This window comes from Leptonychotes weddellii, chromosome 16, assembly GCF_054177405.1.
Source record: "Leptonychotes weddellii isolate Sample4059 chromosome 16, ASM5417740v2, whole genome shotgun sequence".
Lineage (NCBI taxonomy): Eukaryota > Metazoa > Chordata > Mammalia > Carnivora > Phocidae > Leptonychotes > Leptonychotes weddellii.
The window spans coordinates 1,730,234-1,750,839 of record NC_138384.1 but is presented as its reverse complement, the minus strand read 5'-3'; the positions used below and the strand labels follow the sequence as shown (position 1 = coordinate 1,750,839).

Sequence of the window (20,606 nt, the reverse complement as noted above, 5' to 3'; positions counted from 1 at the left end):
CCCCTGCCCCCCAGCCCCCCCAGCCACACTGGTGCCCCCCGCCCCCCAGCCCCGTCCCTGCACAGTCACAGGCAGAGGTGGCCTGTGTACCCGCCGGTGATGGAAGCGCAGCACCCGAATTAGCCATCTTTCCACTTGCTCAATGGGTATGTAGGCTACTCGCAGGGCGGCAGTTCGCCTGCTATTCCTGGTGTGCGGGGGCTTGGGTGTGGGGCGAGGGAGGAGAAGAGGGGGCGCTCGGTCTAAACATAGACCGCGGCTGGGAGGGGCGGCGAGGCGGCGGGGAGAAGAGCAGAATGATGTCGGAGAATCGGCTCCTTAGGAGAAGCGGGTGCTGGGGGGGAGGCGCCTCTGGGTTGCCATGGCAACTAGGACGAGCCCCCCCCCAGCCCCCCAACAGGAAGGCTGGGGCCCCACAGGCATTCTGGTTGTGGGTCTGCTGCAAGTGGCCAATGTGCTGTCATTATGCACGGGGGGGGGGGGGGGGCGCGGGGGGGGGTCGGGACTTCCTCGCAGGAGCCTCTGTGTTCCCACCTGTGAAATGGGGGACGGCCTCCCTCTTTCTTCATAAACTCCTCCACGTTAACCAGGAGAAACCCAGCCTCGCTCTTAAGAACTAAAATGCACATTAGAACAACAATGGAATCACGCAGTGTTTTACCTGTCAGCTTGGGAAGGATTTTTTAAAAATTGACAATCACCAAATTAGAGCAGATGTGTGGAAACAGGCAGCCGTGAAGACAGACGCGTGTGTGAAGAACCAAACCACCGGGACCGTGATTTGTAATCGCACAGCAGAAAACAGCCTCCATGTCCATCAGCAGGCCAGGCTCAGTTTATTTCAGGGAAAAAAAAAAAAAAAAAAGAAATTCATTAAAAAGAACAAGAGAGCTCTGTGTTTGCTGGTGTGGAACAATCTCCAAGAAATGACGTTAGGTTAAAAAAAACAAAACCCAACAACAAAAAGGCAAGAGGCAGAGCCTGGCGTACGCGGTGTGCAAACATCTGCGTCCCAAGTTTGTGCTGCGTGCGATGGGAGGGGGGTGCCTGGCCGAGCGGCTCGACGTTTCGCACCAGAGACAAGAGAGAGCCCTCGCGAGCTTGTATGCAGACCTGTCCGTGACGTATTAGGGGCAAAAACAACTAAGGGGAGAACATATGTAGACTACGGCGCCATTTACATTTCAAAAATTAGACGTGTGTGCCTTTGAGCACGTGGGCCCTGAGCTGAACGGGAGTCCGCCAGAATTAAGAATAGTTACCTGTGGGACATTGAATAGGTGTGCAGACTGTTGGAAGGGGAAATTTACATTCATTCTCTACACTTGAAAAAATTTTTTAAAGAATTCATATTGTTTTTGTAAATTTAGAAATGTATATATCCAGCCGTAATAGCCAGACAGGGGAAGGTTTTAGACCTGCCGTCTTTAGGGTTGGTTCCATTACCCACTCTCCCCACCTCACTCCCTGTTTTCTGACATGCTCTTGTTGCTCGCTCCCCTGCCCCTGGGCCTTTGCACTTGCTGTTCCTTCATCCCGGAACTCTTCGCCTGGCCAGCCCCTCCTCGCCTCCAGCTCAGGGATGCCCGTGTCCACCCCAGGGATGCCTGTGTCCCTCCCCAGGCCACTGTTGGTGCCCACTGCTCTGTGGTTCTGTGCACACCAGCCGTCCACCCTCAGACATGCCACCTCCTCAGGGCAGGACCTGCCTCGTGCTTTGAGTCCCCCCTGCCAGCATGTGGTCGATGAGCGTACCAGTACCCACTCTCCCCAGTGGTGGGGGCGGGGGGGGGCTGGCAGCCTGCGGTGATCGTGCAGTGCTGTGGGGGGGGGGCTTCTGTGTCTGGGGGTGTGTTTGAGCCCGCTTCTGTCTTCTGCGCTGTTCCAGGAGGGTGGTTTTCTAGAGTTTTGTCTGTTTTTATAGCAAAGAGTTCCTTTGACCTCCACCAGGAGCTCCGTGATGCCAGGTGGGAGGCGGCCGGGTGCTGCAGGAGGGCGGGCAGGGGCTCTCCAGGGTGGCACCGCGGCCCCAGCCCTCGGGCCCTCAGCTCCTGCCTGAGAGAAGTGCTTTCGACACAGCAACCAAAACACAAAGCAGACGAGCAGGTGCAGGAGCTGGGGGCGGGAGGAGCCGGGCGCGAGCGCTAACGGGCGTGAGCTTTCTCGTAAGGGCGATGTTATAAAATTAGCTTGTGATGATGGCTGCACAGCTCCAAGTTCACTAAAAACCACTGAATTGTCCCCTCTGAGCAGGAGGGTGTTACCGTGTACCAACTGTATCTTGATAAAGCTGCTAAAAAATAAACCCCGCAAAATAGCCGCTAACAAGAAGCGGCGGGCTGTGTGCGGCCTGTGCTCTATCTCCTCATGCCCTGGAGAGGTCCCTTCTGCAGGGACCCTTACTGCGCCTGCTCTACAGCTGAGTAAACTGAGGCTCACGGAGGCCGGACCTGCCCCAGAGGAAGTAGCGGGTGGCTGGCGCACTCCGCAGCTCCTGCTCCTAGAACCCGATCCTAGCAAAGGTGGGGGGGGGCTGCGGGGTGGAGGGGCGGTCAGGACTACCTCCTGGGGTGAGTCTGGCCTGGGACGGAGGGTGCTGAAGGGTGGGGCCCTCACGCCCTGTCGCAGGGGGGACGCTGGACCTCAGATCTGTCCGGCGGAACCTCAGACTGCCCTGCTTTAGACTGAGGTAACCGCGAGGTAATTGAGGATCTTGAGATGAGGTCATCCCAGCTGACGTGGGCCCTAAATGTAACGACAAGTGTCCTGAGGAAGGGAGGGACAGGGAAGCCGGAGGCAGAGATCGGGCTGGCGTGTCGGCAAGCCAAGGAGCGCAAGGGTGGCGGCGACCGGCGCTGGGGGCCAGGCAGGGGCGGCTCGTCCCTGGAGCCCTCCGGGGAGCCCGGCCCCACGATTCTGGCTTCTGGACCCCCAGAGCCGGGGGAGGACACTGGCATGGCCCCCAGCCCCCCTGGGCACGGTCTCCGCGTCAGGCACAGGTCATTTCTGGGCTGGCGTGCGGAGCGCTGGTGGCCGGCTGTCCCTCCGTGACGGCAGCTCCGTGACCCCCGTTGGCGTCTGGTGCTTTTGTGAGTCAGCCTTGCTCGATCCCGCCGGCGCACGGGGCATCATGTCCTTCATTAGTCTGGGTTGTTTTCTTTTTTTCTTTCTTTGAGGATTTTTAATAGGAAAAAAATGGGGGTAGGGAGAGATGTGGCAGGGGAAAGAGAAACCAGCTGCTGTGGTTTGATCTAGAATGTTCTCTGGCTTTGCAGGTCTCTGTCATTCTGACCAAAGGACACATGCTTTCCAGGGACTTGGGTGGGACTCAGGCTCTACAGAAGCCTCCCCCCACCCCATTTCCTGGCCCCGTAGAAGACCCCATTGAAATCATTGCAACAAGGGACTTTCCTTTCATACTGTTTGGCCCTGTTTGAGTTCTTGTCTGACTTGAACGGTTCTTAGAAGTCCCATCAGTCCCCCCGCTTCCTCCTGTGGATCGGCTCAGGCCGGCGCGTGATGTTGCCTCCGCTGCTGGGGGCTGTGACAGGCACAGCGTCCGCCCATACGGGCCCGTCTGGGTTTGTAGCTTTCAGTGGGCACCTGCGTCCCCTCTGCCCCCCAGCCTGCCCTCCCCCAGCAGCTGAGGGCCCTCTCAGCATGCTTCTGAGCCCTGGTCCCGCCCTGCTCTTGACCCTTCAGAGGCCCCTTGCTGGTCTCGGGAGGAACAGGGCTCTGAGCTCCAGCGCCTGCCCCAGCCCCTTGCTCTGCTCAAGTCCTTGGGGGCTCCGTGGCCTCCATTCCCACCCAGGCCTTCCACATGCCCCATCCCCCACTCACCTTTACTGCTCTCCTACTTGGCCTTCAAATCCCAGCTCACGGTCCCCCTCCTCCAGGAAGCCCTCCCTGACCTGGTGGTGGCCCCTGGGGATGCACCCTCAGCAACTGTTAGAACCAGCGGCGTTGTGGTGAAGGCCCGTCTTGCTCTCCGAGCCTCCCAGGGGCAAGTGCTGGGCCTTCTTCTCTCCCGCGCCCCCAACACCAGTACAGGCCTGACTCCGTGGGGCACGCGTGTGAGTGGCTTAAAGCCGGGCCCTTTCCCGTCTCTGGTCTCAGCATCCCCACCTGTCACGGTGAGCTGGGCGCACTGCCTGTCAGCCATGCGGCCTCCCGTGGATCGCTGCGGGTCGCCGCGTGCGGATGCTGGGCACTCCCTGGCCACCAGCTGTTGGCCGAGCTGCTGGAGCTACAGTGTGAAGTTCCTGGGGCTGGTGGAGGGCGGGAAAGACAGGCTCAGAGCCGAGGACACACCTGAGAGCCTCTGGCCTGTCTGCCGGGCTTCACGGCTGGCTGTCCACAGGACAACGGCCGGGGAGCGCCAGGGGTGACCCGTCCCATGGGGTGCACGCCGGGGGCCCAGGGTCAGGCACCCCCTCTCCAGAGAGCCCCAAGCCTGTGGGACTTCCCGCCCCCCCCCCCGCAGGACAGAGCGCCTGGCCGACCTGCAGAGACGCGGGACCTACCTGGGCAGCCCCTGTCCCTCCCGGGGAAGGAGAGACTCTTGAAGTAACCTGATGGCTTATCTCCGTCCCGGGTGTTGGTTGCAGCCGTGGACCCCACATGCATGAGCACCCCCACCCTTCTGCCCAGGCTGGGCGCCTGCCTTCACATTACCCCCTGGTGCCCGCTGCACCCCTGCCCCAGAGGCGGGTCCAGGAGCTGAGCCTTGACTGCACATCCTCGCGGGCATTTTGTATTCTCTGTCCCTGAGAAGCCCCCCAGCCTCATAAGCTTCGGGGCCCACAGGGTAGCCTCATCAGAGCTGGGGTGCAGGGGGACCTCTGATTCGGCAGGGCCTGGTGGGCCTGAGAGTTTGCGTTTCTGTGGGCCCCCAGGCAGGCAGCTCACCCTCCGGCGGGCGTGTCCCGTCCTGGCCGGGGTGGGGGGGCGGGCACGGGGTGGCGGGCGAGTGGTCCCTTTGGACGGGCGTGCTGAGGACCGTCCGACTTGGCACCTCTCGGCGCTCAGCTGGTCGGCTGCCTGGGGCGGCGGCAAACGCTGGGGCCTCCCAGGCTGTGGCCCGAGGCCCCTGCACCGACGGCGAGGTTGCTCAGTGCCGTCTGCGCTGGAGGGCGTGTGGGAGCGGCTCCGGCCCGAGCACTGCCCTCGGCGCGGTTGCCCATGTGGTTCCCGAAATAAAGCAGCTGCAGGGTTCTGCCAAGAAGGGACGTTCCGGTGGCAGTTGGAAGGACGGGCCCCGGGACTGCAGCCCAGGATCGCCAGAGCCCGGAACCAAGGCCTCCCTGTCTGTTCTTCCTGACGCCCCCTCCCTGCCCAACCTTGGCTGGGGGGGGCCTGAGCCCTGGTAGTAGGGGTCAGCTCTGTGCCTAGAGTTCCGCGGGCCCCGGGAGGGACCAGGCCGGCTCGTGGCCACAGCCCCCTTCCCCACGGTGGGCGGGGCTGCCGACCAGGGCGGTGAGTGCCCAGCTTGTGGGTCCTCCGGGGCCTCCTGCGGGCCCGGCTGGTGCTGGCCGCATGGCTGGGGTCCACGGGGGGCCTGGTGACCAGCCCAAGTGTCTGGGAAGGCAGAGGGCTGGCTTCAAGCCCAGGCCTGGAACTGCCCCTCCGGGGCTCTCTGGGCGGGTCTCCGGTCTCCTCCCAGGGCAGCTCCACCTGCCTGGTGCCCCCGAAGGACACTGGAGGCTCAGCGTGGCCTTTTCTGAGCTGGGCTTCTGTGACTCTGCAGGCTGGTGGGGCCTGAGAACCTGCATTTCCGACCAGCTCCCGGGTGGTACTGTGGCTACGCTCTCACCTGAAAACCCTCGGGCGCGTACTGGGTCCCTGCCAGCTTCTCTCCCCTTCCCTCCCCTCCTCTCTCCTACCCTCCCTGGCACCAGCCCTGACCCTGCTCCTTCCCAGCCCAACCCGGAAACCGTCCCCCCGCTTATAGTTTATCAGAGCCACGGACTGGTGGTGAGGAAGTCACATGGGTTTGCAAGAGCTGCAACCTCTGTTCGCTGGCATCGACTGAAGGGGCAGGGCAGGTGGGCGAGGCCGGGGCACCGGCCGGTGGTCCTGCTCGGGAGGCCCTGAGCACCCCTGGGCTGCAGGACGGCACATCGTGGGCAGACGTGCAGAGCAGGCCAGGAGTGGGCATATCGGGCTTGGACGCTGGCTCGGCTTCCTCTGGGCCTGGGTTTCTTCTGTGAGGGGGACGGGCGCTGGGCTGCAGGGCGTGGGGAGCCTCGGGTCCTGGGGCTGGACATCGGGCAGGCAGTGTGGCTGCTCTCCCCCTCCTGAGGCCGCTCTCCCGGGCGTGTGTCTGCGCCCCGGTGTCTGCTCTCTGGGGGAACCCTGACAACCAGGTCCTCACTGCATCACGTTCTCCCGAACGCGGTCACACGCGCCAGTACCCAGGTTAGGAGCCAGCATGTCTCTTGGGGACACAACTCAGCCCTTAGCTTATGCACACGTCCTCTGAGAGGCTGAGAGCCTCCCAGGCCCGAGAAAGACAAAAGCTGCATGTTGTCCGTGCCTCTTGGTGGCTGCCGGAGCACAGCTTTGTCACACGGGGTCTGAGAGCGGACCCCGCTTCCCCGGTGCCTCACTGGGCACGCGCCCCTTCATTCCGGGTGCCGGCGAGCGCGCCTCCGTACCACAGTCTGTTCCCGCCGCCGCCACCGTCCTCCAGGGCCGGGGACACAGCCGCGAGTGGGATGGGGCAAGACCTCGAACCAGGGGCACCTGGCAGGCCGGATGACGGACCATGCGGCACGTGGTCACGGGAAGGGGCCAGAGTCGGAAGGCAGAGGGTGGCTGCCGGGGGCCGGGGAGGGCTCAGCGGGCGGGGTGACTGCTGATAGGGGCGGGGGTTTGGAGGAGATGGGGATGTCCAAGAATTCGCGGTGATGGCCGCACAGCTCTGTGGATGTGCTAAAAGGCCCCTTGTTGTGAAAGGGTGAACCGTGTGCCATGTGGTGGGAGAGACAGGGAACAGGCAGCGGCATCTGGACGCCATCTCCGATGTGACCTGTCCGCGGTCGCCTCTCGGGAACCCTGGGCTCCACCTGGCAGGCTGCTGGGAAGGAAGACAGTGTAAGCTCCAGGGCAGGGCTGGTGTCCTCTCTGTCCACACGGGGACGTCCTGGGCGGGAGGGGAAGGCGCGGCACAGGGCAGGTACCCTGGTGTCACGGAGGTATCCTCCGCACTGAGGTCTGAGTCCCCGAGGGCCGCCCTGGGACTCTGGGGGGCCTGGGCAGCTCAGAACCTCGTAACACCTGACGTGTTTGGAGCCTTCCTTCCTAAATGTGCCCAAAGCATGTCTCCACTTGTGCAAAGACGAGCCCATGTGTGGCCCAAGAAATGCGTGTGTCTCCCCACCGCTTCCATCCACAGCCCTACAGTGGCGCCCCCGGGACCGTGCCCCGGCCTGACGTACTGTCCCAGGGCGGCTCTAACGAAGGACCAAACAACAGAAGTGTACTCTCCAGCTCTGGCAGCCGGAGTCTGAATCCTGGAGTCACAGGGCCACGCTCCCTCTGAAGGCTGAAGGGGTGGGGGGGTCCTTTTGCCTCTTCCAGCATCTGCTGGCCCCATTCGTCCGTCTCCGCCTCTGTCCTCACGTGGCCTCCTCCACTGTGGGTCAGGGCCCCTCTTCTTATAGGGACACCAGTCATGGGACTCAGGGCCCCTCTAATCCAGTAGGACCTTGTGTGAGCTAAATACATCTGCAAAGATCTTTTTTCCAGATAAGGTCACATTCATCAGCGCCGGATGGACGTGAATTCGGGAGGGGGGGATGCTGTTCATCCCCTCCAGGCCCCTTCCCAAAGCAGATGCACTAGGAAGGTGGCGGCCTGAGTCACTTATCAGAGACTCCTGGTACCTTTTTGAGCTGGAGGAGAACTAGGATCATCAGGCCAGATCATTGAAGCGTGTGGAAGCCCGTATTTCTGTGCCTCAGTGTCCCCGTCTGTTCTGGATGTGAAAATGAGCCCTCTGGAACACAAGGCAGGTGTCCTGTTGCAATGTGTAAGACCCCTGACCCCTGTCCAGGGCGCCAGCCAGGAGGGGACGGGCTAAGGGCTGGCCCCCTTGGCCCACCTCTGTGTACCCACATGAACCTCCCCCGGGCACCCCTAGCCCCCACCGAGGCCCACTTTAGCTCCTCAGTTACCAGCGCTGGGGACAGCTGGGTGCCCCACGGCGACATCCTAGGGGGACCTGAGATAGGGCATGGGGGCCTTCATTGCGGGAAGACCTGCCCTCAAGCAGTAACAAGGAACAGTGAAGAAAACCACATTCTGACTTGGGTGGGGAGGGTCTGGCACGGCTGGAGACCCACGAGCTGGGAAGCCCATCCTGGGTCACACGCCCCCACCTCTCTGGGTCTGGGATGGTGCTGGGGGCAGGATGCCCTCAATCCAGGGTGTGGGAGTGGGCCGCTGGTCAGGTACACGGGGGACAGAAGGTGGGTACCATCCGCGAAGGAGGACTGGATGTGGAACAGCCATAGGCGGGGGGTGGGTAGGCGGGGGAGTGGGCCGAGGTCAGGGAGCAGAGTCTAGGGTCTCCAGCTTTTGGCACAGTGGTTCTCAGAGCAAGGTCCCTGGACCACCAGCAGCATCATCTGGGAGTACTGCGAATGCAGGTTTCCAGGGCAGCCAGGACATCCGGTGGGGCCACACCTCGCAAAGCCCCTATTTCCCAGGAAGGTCGCAGTCCCGGGTTCCAGGTGGGCAGGGGCGGGAGGGGTTCACCAGTCCAATACAGGTGCCATGGTGGAAGTGGGGGGCGGACACGGGCAGGTCACCCCACGTCCTGTTGTGGGCCTCTCCGCCCCTGGGCTGGCGCGCCTGGGTCCCGAGTGGTCTGCGTGCGGGAGGGAGCCTGGGGCAGCGGGGGTGGGGGGCGCTGCTTCCTGCCCACCGTCCCGCTGCGTCCCCGCGCCGGTTGTGGGGGGCTGGGGGTCTCAGCCGGAGAGCTTGACTGCCGGCCCGGCTGTGAGTCTCATTCAACGTCAGCCCTCGTGATGTGCTGGGAGGTTTTCTTCTCTATTAAATGCGCTCTTCTTGATTCAATTTTATTTTCGGGTTGGCACAGCGCATTCTCTTTCTCTATGTGTGAACGTATGTATGTAAATACACGTACGATGTTGGTGAATTAACGTTTGTGGTATTTTTACTAAGCGAAGATGTGGAAACCAAGCAGCGGCTCCTCCAGGGGTGGGCACGCCCTGCTCTCCGGGAGCGTGTCCACCATGGGAGGGTCCCATGGGGGGCAGGGGGCGCACACCCCACCGTGCGGCCTGGAGGACAGCCGCAGAGTCTCCAGGCTCGAGGCCGGGCGCCCGTGGGGAGTGTGAAGGTGGGGACCAGGCTCTCGCTGTCCGTCGGGGCCCAGGCCACACCAGCGAGGCGCAGACGTTGCCCAGGGATGCGGTGTCCCGTGGACCCTCCCTGGCAGCAGCTGTCTCCCCCGGAGAAGGCGGGGGTGGGGACCTTGGGACTTTGTTTACAGGGATTTAGGACAGAAACAGATGGGAGCCTCTTAGGGAGGTTCCCCTGTGGGAGAGGTTGCCATGGTCAAGCCACATGTCTGGTGGGGACGGAGGACCTGGAGGGCGTGGCTCCCACGTGTTCACACATGCCGTCGGGGCCCACGTGTGTGCAGAAATGCTTCCACACGATGCCCGCTAGCCCGACATGGGGGGATTTAAGCGGAGGCCTGCGAGGTGGGCTCTTGTATGACAAACGCGCACTCACGTTGCTCCCGAACGAGGAAACCTCAAAGTCGCTGCTTTAACCAACACAGAACGTCCCTCATCTCTTCCTGCAACTTCATCCTGAGAGCAGCCTCGTCTGATCCGGTGCGCTTGGCTGGCTGTCGCTCCAAACACTCTAGCCGCTCCTCCTCAACAGCCGTCCGTAGCTGCCCGTTACCCACCATGGCATTTCCTCTACTGGCCGCTCTGTGCCACCCGGCTCTGGCGGGTGGCCTGTGCCGTCTCTTGGTCCAGAGCTGATGGGGCTCCACATTTGCTCATATTCACCTGGTCGGCGTTAACTGTCAGGAACGTTCTCGGGGAGGGGTCTGCGCAGGGGGTGTGTGCCTGCCCTAAGCCATCCAAGTTCAACTTGGAGAAGGAACCACCGCCTAAGAGTACCAGACCGTCGACGCTGGTCTTCGGATCGTTTTCCCTGGACTCACCATGCACGGCCCCAGCAGCCTGCATTGAGGGTCTTGCCGGGAAGCCCGAGACCCCTGTGAGGCTGTGGAGGTTCTTCCAGGTCGAGAGCCTGGCCGTCCCTCTCCTGAGCCCCGGGTTTGTCTCACGGGTGTCCTGAATGGCATCCGGGACGTTCCCCTGCTTGGCCTGGCCTCCAGGGAGCTCGAGCCCCCGGCACCCTGTGTGTGAGACGCTCAGCTCAGCTGCCGTCCTGCGTCTGGTCTGCTGCTGAACAAGCCCACGGGGCAGCCGCTCACTGGAGGGCCCTGGCCAGACAGGCGCGTTGGCCAGCTGAGGACCCTCGGTCCCAGGATGGGTGGTGCCAGTGTTGGAAGCAGCAGCCGCGCGCGGTCGGGCGCGTGACCGTGGCGGGTGCTTCATCAACCCCAGATGGTCTCGGAGAAGCCCCCACGCTGGGGCAGGGTGGCAGTGGGGAGGGACTGCTCACGGGGACGGGCCTCCTTCGGGGTGATGGAAACGTCCTGGAACCAGACGGAAATACTTGTTGCACAGCCTGGAGGACGTGCTTGGTCAGGGTTGGAGCAGGCCCACTGACGGAGAGGGCTATGGGGAGGGCTCGGGCACAGGGGTCACTGGAGATAAAGGGTGTGGGGTCTTGGGGCACTGAAGGCGTTCTAGGAGGAGAGTTTCTCAGGAGGAGAACCTGAAAACCACTGCAGTGTGGACCTTAAACGGGTGAACTGTATGGCATGGGAGGTATAGCTTGAGAAAACGGTCATGAGGGCAAACCGAACCAACCTACGGAACATTCTGGGGAAATCCGTATCATCGCCCCAGAGCCATGTGCAGCCGCTGCCCTGGTCCGGGCGCATGTCGAGAACGCGCCGTCCGCAAGAGCACCCCTCCTCCCTGGGCCGGGCTGCCCGGCTGGGCCTCCTTTGTCCCTCTGTGTCAGGCCGCGCGTCTGAGCTCCGGGGCGCCACGGTCCGGTGAAGGCCATGGACGCGGCTGGGGCAGAACGCCGTGCAGGGCACTTGGGAGCGGAATGTCGGGGGCCAGGGCTGCAGCCCAGAGGCTGGGCAGGGTGTGGCAGAAGTGGCTCCCCCGGGGCTCCTGGCAGCCCCCGGCACTCGGGGAGGGGTCCCCAGGCAGCAGTGACCGTTTGTCAAGTGACGTATCATTGGTGACAGGCTGCCGCTCTCAGGGACAGGCCACGGCACGTTGGTGTCTCAGGTTGGGATGCACTGCTCTGGAGCCAGGAAGCCAGGCCGGTGAAAGGCACGGACGCCTGGGGCTGTGCTGCGTCGGGCACCCCGTCTAGCCCTGTCAGAGGAGGGGTGTCTCGTGGGGGCCTCGGCACAGAGACACCATGGGGTGGTCCTGCTGGCAGCGTCCTCACTGGGGTGTGGCATCCTCCGGGCAGGGCTGTGGGCACGTGCCTCCCACGTCAGGCCTGAGCTTAGGGACTTCAGGCCCCATGCAGGTCACTGGGGCCGGAGTCCGTGGGACCAAGGGGGGAAACTAAGTCACCGAGAAGCACGTGACCCCCCCGGAAGGGCCGTGCCTGGGCTGCATGTGGCGGACACCCCAGGCTAAGAGCGCAGGGACCTGGGCTGAGCCCGTGGGACACGGACGTGATTTCTCTCAGCACCTGGAGACCCTGCCTCATGCGGACTTGGAGAAACCTCTCCGACTCCGCGCTGGTCTCCCCCACACATACGGGGCTAGTGTGAGCAGCTTCCAGAGGGGCCAGGGGCCAGCCCCAGTCCATCAGCCCCCGCACACCCCAGCCTCCTTTCCCGGAGCCCCGAAGATGCCACGTGAGGGGCAGTGGGGCAGACGGACTTGGAGACCCCTCCGGCGGCTGCTGGGCTGGTGCTGCCCTGGGAGGCAGGTGTGGCTCGGACACGGTGTCCAGCACGGCCAGCCGGTGCCCACCCTGGGCCTGGAGCCAAGCCTCATCCTGGGGAAGGGAGGTTTGGTTCCTTCTGCCCTTGGACCTTCTGACAGCCAACTGGTCCAGGCATCACAGCTGCCCCCCAACTCCTCCTTCCTGGGCAGACCAGCATGGATCAAGCTCCTGCTTGTGTCCGGAGGCTCAGAGATGGGATGGCTGTGTGCTTTGTCCTCTAGCGTGTGGACACGACCCCGGGCAGGAGGGAGGCTCCTTCAGCAGGACCTGGTGCCCGCCCGGGCTGAGAGCCGTCCTTCAGGCACAGACATCCGTCCTAGGCCAGGTTCTGGCCTCGCTGGGGTGCGCCCTGGCCCGAGGCACTGGCAGGCACGCGGGCCCGCTATGGGGGGGTGGTATGGTGGCTGGATGAATGCACGCATGCGTGAGGTCTGGAGGCCACTGACCCTCCGCCTTACTGCCAGAGCCCTGACCGGCCCTCCCCCTCTCCCCCTGCCAGGACCTCCCACTCCCGGGCCAAGGCTGAGGCCGCCCTCACTGCAGCACAGAAGGCCCAGGAGGAAGCACGCATCGCCAGGATCACTGCCAAAGAGTTCTCGCCTTCCTTCCAGCACCGCGAAAATGGTGAGTGCGCATCCCCCCGGGGGCGTCCGTGCGCGGGGCTGCGGCCCACAGCTTCCGCGTCCGCATCCCGGCGCACTCCTGCTCTCCGCCGTCCGCGCGCTCTCCCTGCCCTTCCTGCTCCTGGGGTTCTAGACCTTTCTTGTGGAACCACTCTGTCCAGTTGGGGGGCTATCAGGCCAGCTGCGGACCGAGGCTTCAGTCTACACCGTGGGAACCGTCGCAGGGGACTCGTGGGGGCTGGCCGGTGGGAAAGCGCAGCTCTCGCATGGGGAGGAGCTGGAAGCCACTGCACGGCAGCCAGATGCGTGGCCCTCCTCCGTCCCTTGGGGAGGCCGGGCCACAGCCGTGTCTAGCCCGGTGAGCCTAGACGCAGCTCGGGGCCAGGAGGCGGCCTGGAGCTGGGGTCAGTGATGGGGCTGCTGAGCCCTCAGGCTGGACTAGCTGCCCCATCTCCCGCTCCCCCTGCCCCCAGAAGCTTCCTCCACCCCTGGAAGCTCCAGAGCCATGGCAGGTTAGGACCCGGGAGTGAGCGGAAGCCGCTATTCCCAGACCACCCCAAACTCTCCTGGAGCCCATGGCTCTAGGCCTTGCTGGGAGCGGGTCTGGCCTTCTGGGCAGCCCAGAGAGACCAGACCTGCTTCCGGGAGGCAGTAGGGCCTGAGTGGCCTTGGCCCCCCCAGGACCCACGACGGAGCACAGGTGGGGGGAGTCCAGGTGCCGACACTGCACCATCTACCCTGGTTGTGAGAGGGACGCCTCCAGGAAGGGCTGGTGCTCTGGAACCAGCTCGCGGCCGGCAGCACGGGCCTCCCCCGGTGCATGGGGTTCACAAGGCAGCCGGACCAGCAGCCTCCTGGCCTGCCCACAGGCATGGTGTCCGGGCTCCCTGGGCCCCGAGGACGTCCCCGGCACAAGCAGGCCAGGTCAGGGCCGTGATCCCTGGCCTCCTGTGGTAGGGCACCCAGTGCTTCAGACCCCCTGTGCTTGAAGGGGTGCACTGCCATCCCCACCCCCTGGCCTCACGTGCCAGCTGGGGTGTGCATGGATTTGGGGGGTGGAGGGGGTTGACCACTTAGGCCAGCACTCACAGGTCCGAGATCCCTACCCCTCAGGACCCCAGGGGGCCTCCCTTGGTCACCCCTCCGTGGACCAGCCATGACGACTGTTTGGTGTCCGAAGCTCAGCCTCGTGCCGCTCACTGCCCCATGTCCAAAGCCCCAGAGGCAAGAGCGGGAGCCTCGGGCCTCCACGTGTGCAGCAGAAACAGCATGGCACACTTCTCCTCCTGCATAAGTGGAGGGCTGGGCCCGGCCCCTGCCAGCCCGTGGAGGCCACGGCTCCTGTGGCCCTTCCTGCCCCAGCAGAGAAGTGGAGAGGGGAGACCACTCCTGTCCTCACATACTGCACCCTGTAGAAGGCCACCTAATGCAAGAGGCTTCCTTCCACCTTACAGAGGAACCTGGGGTGGGGGACAGGGGACCTGAGAGCACGGAGCAGGCCGCCCCCTGCACTTGCATGCTGAGCCTTGGGGCTCTTGTGTAGCCGGGGTGGGGGGCGGCGCGGCCCAGAGCCTCTGTCCATCGCTGCACCCTCGGGACCTGGTCACCCCCCAAATGCTTGTCGGGTGGGGGGCTTGGGGTTCTACAAAAGGGCTCTGGGAACCACTGTGCCCGCACCCCACTGGCGAACGGCGCGTGCCCTAGCCCTGGCCGCTGCCCCACATGGCCCAGGTCCAGTCCTGGTCTCCCGCGGTCTTCTGGTGAGATCAGGCCTCACAAGACATAGAGGGTCTGAGTAACCCAACCTCTGTGCTTCCTGCCCCTCCATAAAGGGCTCGAGTACCAGCGGCCGAAACACCCGATTTCCAGCAGTGACATCGAGGTGGCCTCCACGGGGACGCCCCTGCAGCAGGAGAGCCCCGAGCTGTACCGCAAAGGCACCACCCCCTCGGACCTGACCCCCGACGACAGCCCCCTGCAGAGCTTCCCCGCCAGTCCCACGGCCACCCCGCCCCCGGCCCCTGCCTCACGGAACAAGGTTGCCCACTTCTCCCGGCAGGTCTCGGTGGACGAGGAGCGAGGCGGGGACATCCAGATGCTCCTGGAGGGCCGGGGAGGGGACTATGCCCGCAACAGCTGGGGTGAGGAGAAGGTCGGTGGCCCCAGGGGCATCCGCGGCAGCGCCCTCTGGAGCAGTCAGCCCGCGGATGACTTCCGCTGCCGGGGCTCGGGCCACAAGCAGCCCAGCAACCCCAAGTCCCGGGAGCGGCGGACGGAGTCGCCCCCTACGTTCTCCTGGACTTCCCACCACCGCGCAGGCAATCCCAGCTCCGGGGGCACCAAGCTCCTGGAGCTGGATGAGGAGAAGCTGAGCAACTACGAGATGGAGATGAAGCCTCTGCTGAGGATGGACGCGTACGTGCAGGAGGCCCACCCCCAAAAGAGACGCTATAGCAAGGGGGTGGCCTGCCGGGGCCTGGGGGAGGACCACCGCGCCGACGACCGGGGCTTCGGGGCACAGAGACTGCGGTCCAAGTCCCAGAACAAGGACAGCGCCAGGCCGGCCCCCTGCACGGAGCCCGCGGTACAGAGGCTGGAGAGCCTGCGGCTGGGGGACCGGGCTGAGCCCCGGCTGCTGCGCTGGGACTTGGCCTTCTCCCCACCCCAGAAGTCCTCACCCGTCGCACCCGAGTCGGACGAGGAGAACGGGGACGAGCTCAAGTCCAGCACGGTGAGTGGTCGCCGGCCACTGGCGATGGGGGCAGGCAGTGCCCTGCCACCTTCAGCTGAGGGGCGGCTCTGCGCACGGGTGGCGGTTCCTTCCCCAGGAAAGGGACCCTCCACACAGGAAGCCTCTGTGGGCGACGGGGTCCCCTCTCCTTTAGAGCCCAGAGAGGGTTACTCCTCCCAGGCTCGATCCTAGCAGCGAAGCTCCCAAAAGAAACTGGGCCGTAGCGGGAGCCCGTCTTTCCCCCCGGCCCGGGAGGGTCCTCCCCTGCTCTGGTGAGGAGCCCTTGCTATCACTGGGTTCATGGACGGTCCTGGGTCCTGGGGTCAGGGTCAGCCAGAGCCGCTGGGGCATGGGGCCGGGGACTGGCTCAGGACTGTTGTGTCCAGGCCACACCTTTTACATGGGGGCAGGCGCTGGGGTCCTCCCACGAAGCCCGCTCTCAGGGGCAAGATGGACAGGATAAAACTTTGTGAAGGCCGTCCACGCCAAGGCTTCCCTCCCTCCCAGAGCTCTAGTTCTTCCCACGTAGCCTGAGGATGCTTGCTCTCTGGCTCACCCACCTCGGGATCTGACACGTGGGTTGCGGCTGCAATCCAGGTCACCATGGCCAGTGGGGGACACTGGGGCTCACTCCTGGGTCCTCGTATGAGCATGCCTCCCACGGCAGGCAGTTTGAAGGATAACGGAGGCCCCTGGGCTGGATGGTGTGGGGCCAGGTGGGTTCTCACACACAGGAGGGACCTTCTGGGACCCTCCACCTGGAGGCTGCCTCCCAGGGGCAGACATGTCCTGCGCCCCTGGTCAGACAGCTTCTCCGCCCCACCCCGGAGCTCATGCCCCCATACGCTCCACTCTGGAACCTGCAGCATCAGCCCACGAGGGCCTGTTCCCCTGCTGCTGGCGTGCCGTGTACCTGCTCCATGGGGCACGCAGAGCCTCGGACACCTCTGGGACCCAGCAGTGCGGCCAGGCAGGGTCAGTGTCCATGCCTGTCCCCTGGAGGAACGCATTGTCTGGCAGGTCAGGGCCCTGTGCTCCTTGGAAGAGATGCTTTCGGGGGCAGGTGCCTTCCCCTTGAAACCACTGTGAGCATCTTCTGGGTGGGCTGGTTCCTAAATGCTCCTGCTTCCCTGTGCCCAGATCCCACTGGAGCTCGGCCCTATGAGCGCCCGCTGGGGGAACACTAGCTTGTACTCACAGCTCTGATCCCTGTCCCAGCAGCCAGAAACATTTGCACGCCTCTGGGTGTGTGTACCCATGCGCGCACATGTGTGCACGGTGCGCGTGTGGTTATGGTAGGAAGCTGGATGGACACGGGTGGGAGATGTGGAAGGAGATTCTACACGTGGCCTCCTTAACTATGTTGGTGCTGTAAGATGAAGCTCCCGGGGGGAGGTGCGAGCAAGCAGCTGGCCTGCAGCGGACACTTGTATGTATTCTGCTGGTGCCCCTCGTGTAAGAGTGGCCTCTGCAGCCCTCAGCACCGAGGCTCCAAGGACAGCCGGCCCCAGGGAGGGGAGGCTGGGGCACTGGGGCCTCTGCTCCAGGGGCAGGAAAGGCCTGGAGGCAGCCCGAGGCTGCACAGGACAGCACTAGGCACAGAGCTGAGCAGCTGACAGGAAGGAGCGGTTTGCTGGGAAGCCAGCTCGAGGGCTTGGACATCACCGGGTTTGGGGCCTCAGGCTGAAGCCGTTCTGGATGGGCCACATCAGGAATCCCAGGGCCAATATTTTGTCCCAGCTGCAGAGGACATTTACTTACAGTGACCTGGCGCTGGGAGGGCATTCCAGGAACAGTCACTGCAGCCCAAGAAGCAAGAGGACCCTCTACTAGACTTGGGCCACCCCCCAGCCGCCCTCTCGGTGCTCCTGGTTTGGGGAGGGGGTGGGGGGGCAGGGGCAGGCTGGGCGCGGGCTCACCTCTCCTGTCCTCCTCCCATTGCAGGGCTCGGCTCCCATCCTGGTGGCCATGGTGATCTTGCTCAACATTGGAGTCGCCATTTTGTTTATTAACTTTTTCATCTGATGAGATGTAACGTTAGCAAAAACAACGGTTGGTGTACAGAAGGGACGTAACCCACAACAAAAGGGAAGGATCATAACTCGGACGGCCCAACAACCACTTCCGAGTCTTTTCACAGAACAACATGATTGGGTATTACTCACAGTTTGCCTTTTTTTCTGGGTAATGTTTTTTGGATTTTAGCCAAAATTCTTTGCTTGTATAACACGATGCTGTGTGGCATGGCAGAAGGAGGCCAGCACGCCGACCCTCCAGCTTGGTGTGGAAGGAAAGGGATCCCAGCAAATCAATGGCCACAAACTCAAACGGCCACGGTCCTCGCCGCCATCACACCCCGCCTGGGACTGGAGAAGGAGGCAGCCGGAGGAAGATCCCCGCGTGTCCAGCTGTGCCCGGCCGAAGGGGAAGCAGCCACTGGGAGGCTGAGTGCGGGAAGTCAGCTACCTCTGCTTTTCCTCTGGGTCCCGGAGGAGCGAGCAGGGGATGCTTACGGGCGTGCAGCAGGGGGAAGAGGGCGTGCCGTCCCCACTGGCAGGAGCCTGGGCCTCTGTTTTGAATCTGTGCTGTGTACTTGAGGAAGCAGGGACCTGCCGCCTCTTCTCTCCCCGCCCCCCCCCGTAACGCCACACCCCGCCCTCTGCTCCCTCTGGCCTTCACGGCGAGGCTCACTCCCCACAGAGTCTGAAAGCAAAGTCCTTATGTTCCCTCCAGTCTGCCCCCCACCGCTCCCCCCACCCCCGCCCTGACCCCCAGGAAGCAGGGCTGTGGATGGGCAAAGGGCAGGGAGCCTTGTGGGCTCACTTAGCACAGCTGGTTCCGAGTGTGGCACCTCCACACTTGGCGTGCAGGAGGTGTCTCCGGGCTCCCTCGCCCCGTCAGACGTCATGGCAGGGACATCCTCCTCTCACGGTCACTAAGCACACGGGTTTTCACATCTTTGTCCTGTGCCGGCCTCCACTCCCCACCCCCAGATATGCACACTCCTTCCAGATGCCTCGTTCATGCACCGGAGCTGGTCTGGTCCCAGGACAGGAATGTGGGCAAAACCCAGTGGCTTAAAAATTCCTGAGCAATCGTAGCCTGTTCCTCTGCCCCCCACCCCCACGTAACTGGTTTCAGTCAGTTCTGCCTTCTCTACCACTGTCGCTCCATCATCCAATGAAAGAACCAGGTTCCGGAATGTTTGGGCGCCCCGTGGTCCTAGTGCTGGAGCCAGCCCTGGCCTGTGTGTATGGACGTGTCTGTGGGCCACGGCCACGTCCATACGCAGGCCTCTGAGCTCACGCCTGGGACGGCCCTAACCGTGAGCTTCCACAGCCGTCCCGGGCACAGCCCGGCTATGGACTCTGCCTTGCTTTGCTTATGTTTAGCTGTTTCTCTGCTACCTTTCAAGCAGATTTCTTTACTACACTGCACTGGATTGCTATATTTTTAACCAGAAATAAACTAAAGATTAGAGCATGTTCCAGTTAAATCCAGTTTTATTTTTTCTGTTCTACATTCACTCCCCATTTCCTCTCATTTTGTCTTAGTTTGGGGATCTTTTTTGGGGGAGTGGGGACATAGGAGAGCGAGGATCCGTAAGAAATACATTGCTAATAATGTCGCTTTCTAAAGGGAAATTACGTCTTTTTGTACATCGTACTTTCCGTTCTTTTTTACTATTGAGTGGTTTGCTGCAGATCTGAGGTGAACCAAATAAAGACTCCTCCTTGCAGCTCAGAGTCCTCCATGCTGGGGCCTGGGTTTTAGAGTTCTGTTCGTGACTGTTCGTAAAGATGACAGACTTTTGTACATTCCGGTAACAGCACGACATAAAATGGGGCCTAGAGCTGCAGGTTACACACACACACACACACACACCCCGGGAGGAGCGCAGAGAAACGCGAGTCACCGCCCCGTGAAAGCAAGAGTGGTTTCATGATGAGGGGCTCGCATCCCATCACGCACCTGGCCCTGACACCACAGCTGTGACACATCGCCCGCCCTTTCCCTGCACGCCCAGGGAATTCCCTGTGGATTCCACCAAGAATACAATGTCCTGGGTCTGAGAGCCTCTAGAAGCTGACTGTTCATTGGTTTCCCCGCTGATCAGGGAGCAGGCCGCTCAGCAGGCACGAGCGCTTCTGGCCGCCGGGCTGGCTTTCCTACTGGCCCAGAGCCTCAGGTTCCCCCGGCAGGTGCCAGTCCTCCTGTGGGGCCAGGGCAGCTAACCTGCTTCTCTCTGCGTGTTCCTGGTGGGCGCGCAGGCGGAGCTAGACCAGGCCCCACGGGAACATCAGGAAGCCCAGGCGTGCGTGTCAGGGCTGTCCCCCGTGGTACAAAGTGTTGACACTTTACTTACTCCCAGAGCAACCTCGCGAGAGCCCTTTTCTCCCCTGACAGCTTCTTCCATGCTCTAGCTGTGAAAGCCGGAGGCAGAGAAGTTGAGTGACTGGAGCTCCTGAGCCCGCGCCCGTGGTGGGGGGGGGGGGGGTGGGAGGCGAACAAGTCACCGCTCCATGCCCAGCTCTTGCCGCCCTCCCCGGGCTGGGAAACCTGCACTCACACCTCACCCTGAAAGACCTGGAAAGGACACTGCCCTCTGGGGTCAGTAGGTGAGCTCGTCTGTGCCCACAGAGCACCTGTTGCATTTACCAGAAACGTGAGGAAACTTAAGACGACGGGCTACTTGTGCTTTCTGAAATTTGCTCAGTGCCTGTCAAGTGCTTGGATAATTTCAAGCACATGAAAAATTATCCACACTTTTAAGCTTGCTAATCATTAGCACATGGGATTCCGAAAGACACAGAGCAGGGATGCAATATACAAGCCTAAGTAATTGACAGGAAGAGGACATCGCTGGAGAAAACTTCCCGGGAGCCACAGAAGTTCGACGCCCGTTGCCAAAATCGCTCTCCCCACAAGTCCACAACCACATTTACCAGCCAATACACTCATGTCTTGTCGAAACAACTGCGCGGGCTGTGCACGGACACACACACTGTAGGATAACGGGCTCCTTGCCGTTTGCGACAACTCAGACTCCCCAGCAAAGTAGGAAGAACACGGGTGGGTCCCCGCAGCCTGCAGCTGCCCCTCGGGGCCCGTGTTTGATGCCCACACCAACAGGGCAGCCCCACATCCTG

The 20,606-nt window shown here is 62.7% G+C and overlaps 1 protein-coding gene across 7 annotated transcripts in view; it reads left to right on the top strand.

The window, feature by feature from the left end:
• The window catches only part of JPH3 (junctophilin 3), a 138,143-nt gene extending 119,202 nt beyond the window's left edge, over positions 1-18,941 (top strand). For 6 of the 7 annotated variants that reach the window (XM_081806259.1, XM_081806257.1, XM_081806261.1 and 3 more), the window contains 3 exons: positions 12,602-12,726; positions 14,558-15,456; positions 17,401-18,941. In XM_081806259.1, the coding sequence (XP_081662385.1) occupies positions 12,602-12,726; positions 14,558-15,456; positions 17,401-17,481 (1,105 nt within the window). In that variant the 3' untranslated portion in view covers positions 17,482-18,941. The remainder of the gene's footprint in view (positions 1-12,601; positions 12,727-14,557; positions 15,457-17,400) is intronic. The other variant, XR_014140756.1, reaches the window with a different exon arrangement.
• Positions 18,942-20,606: the final 1,665 nt, after the last annotated feature.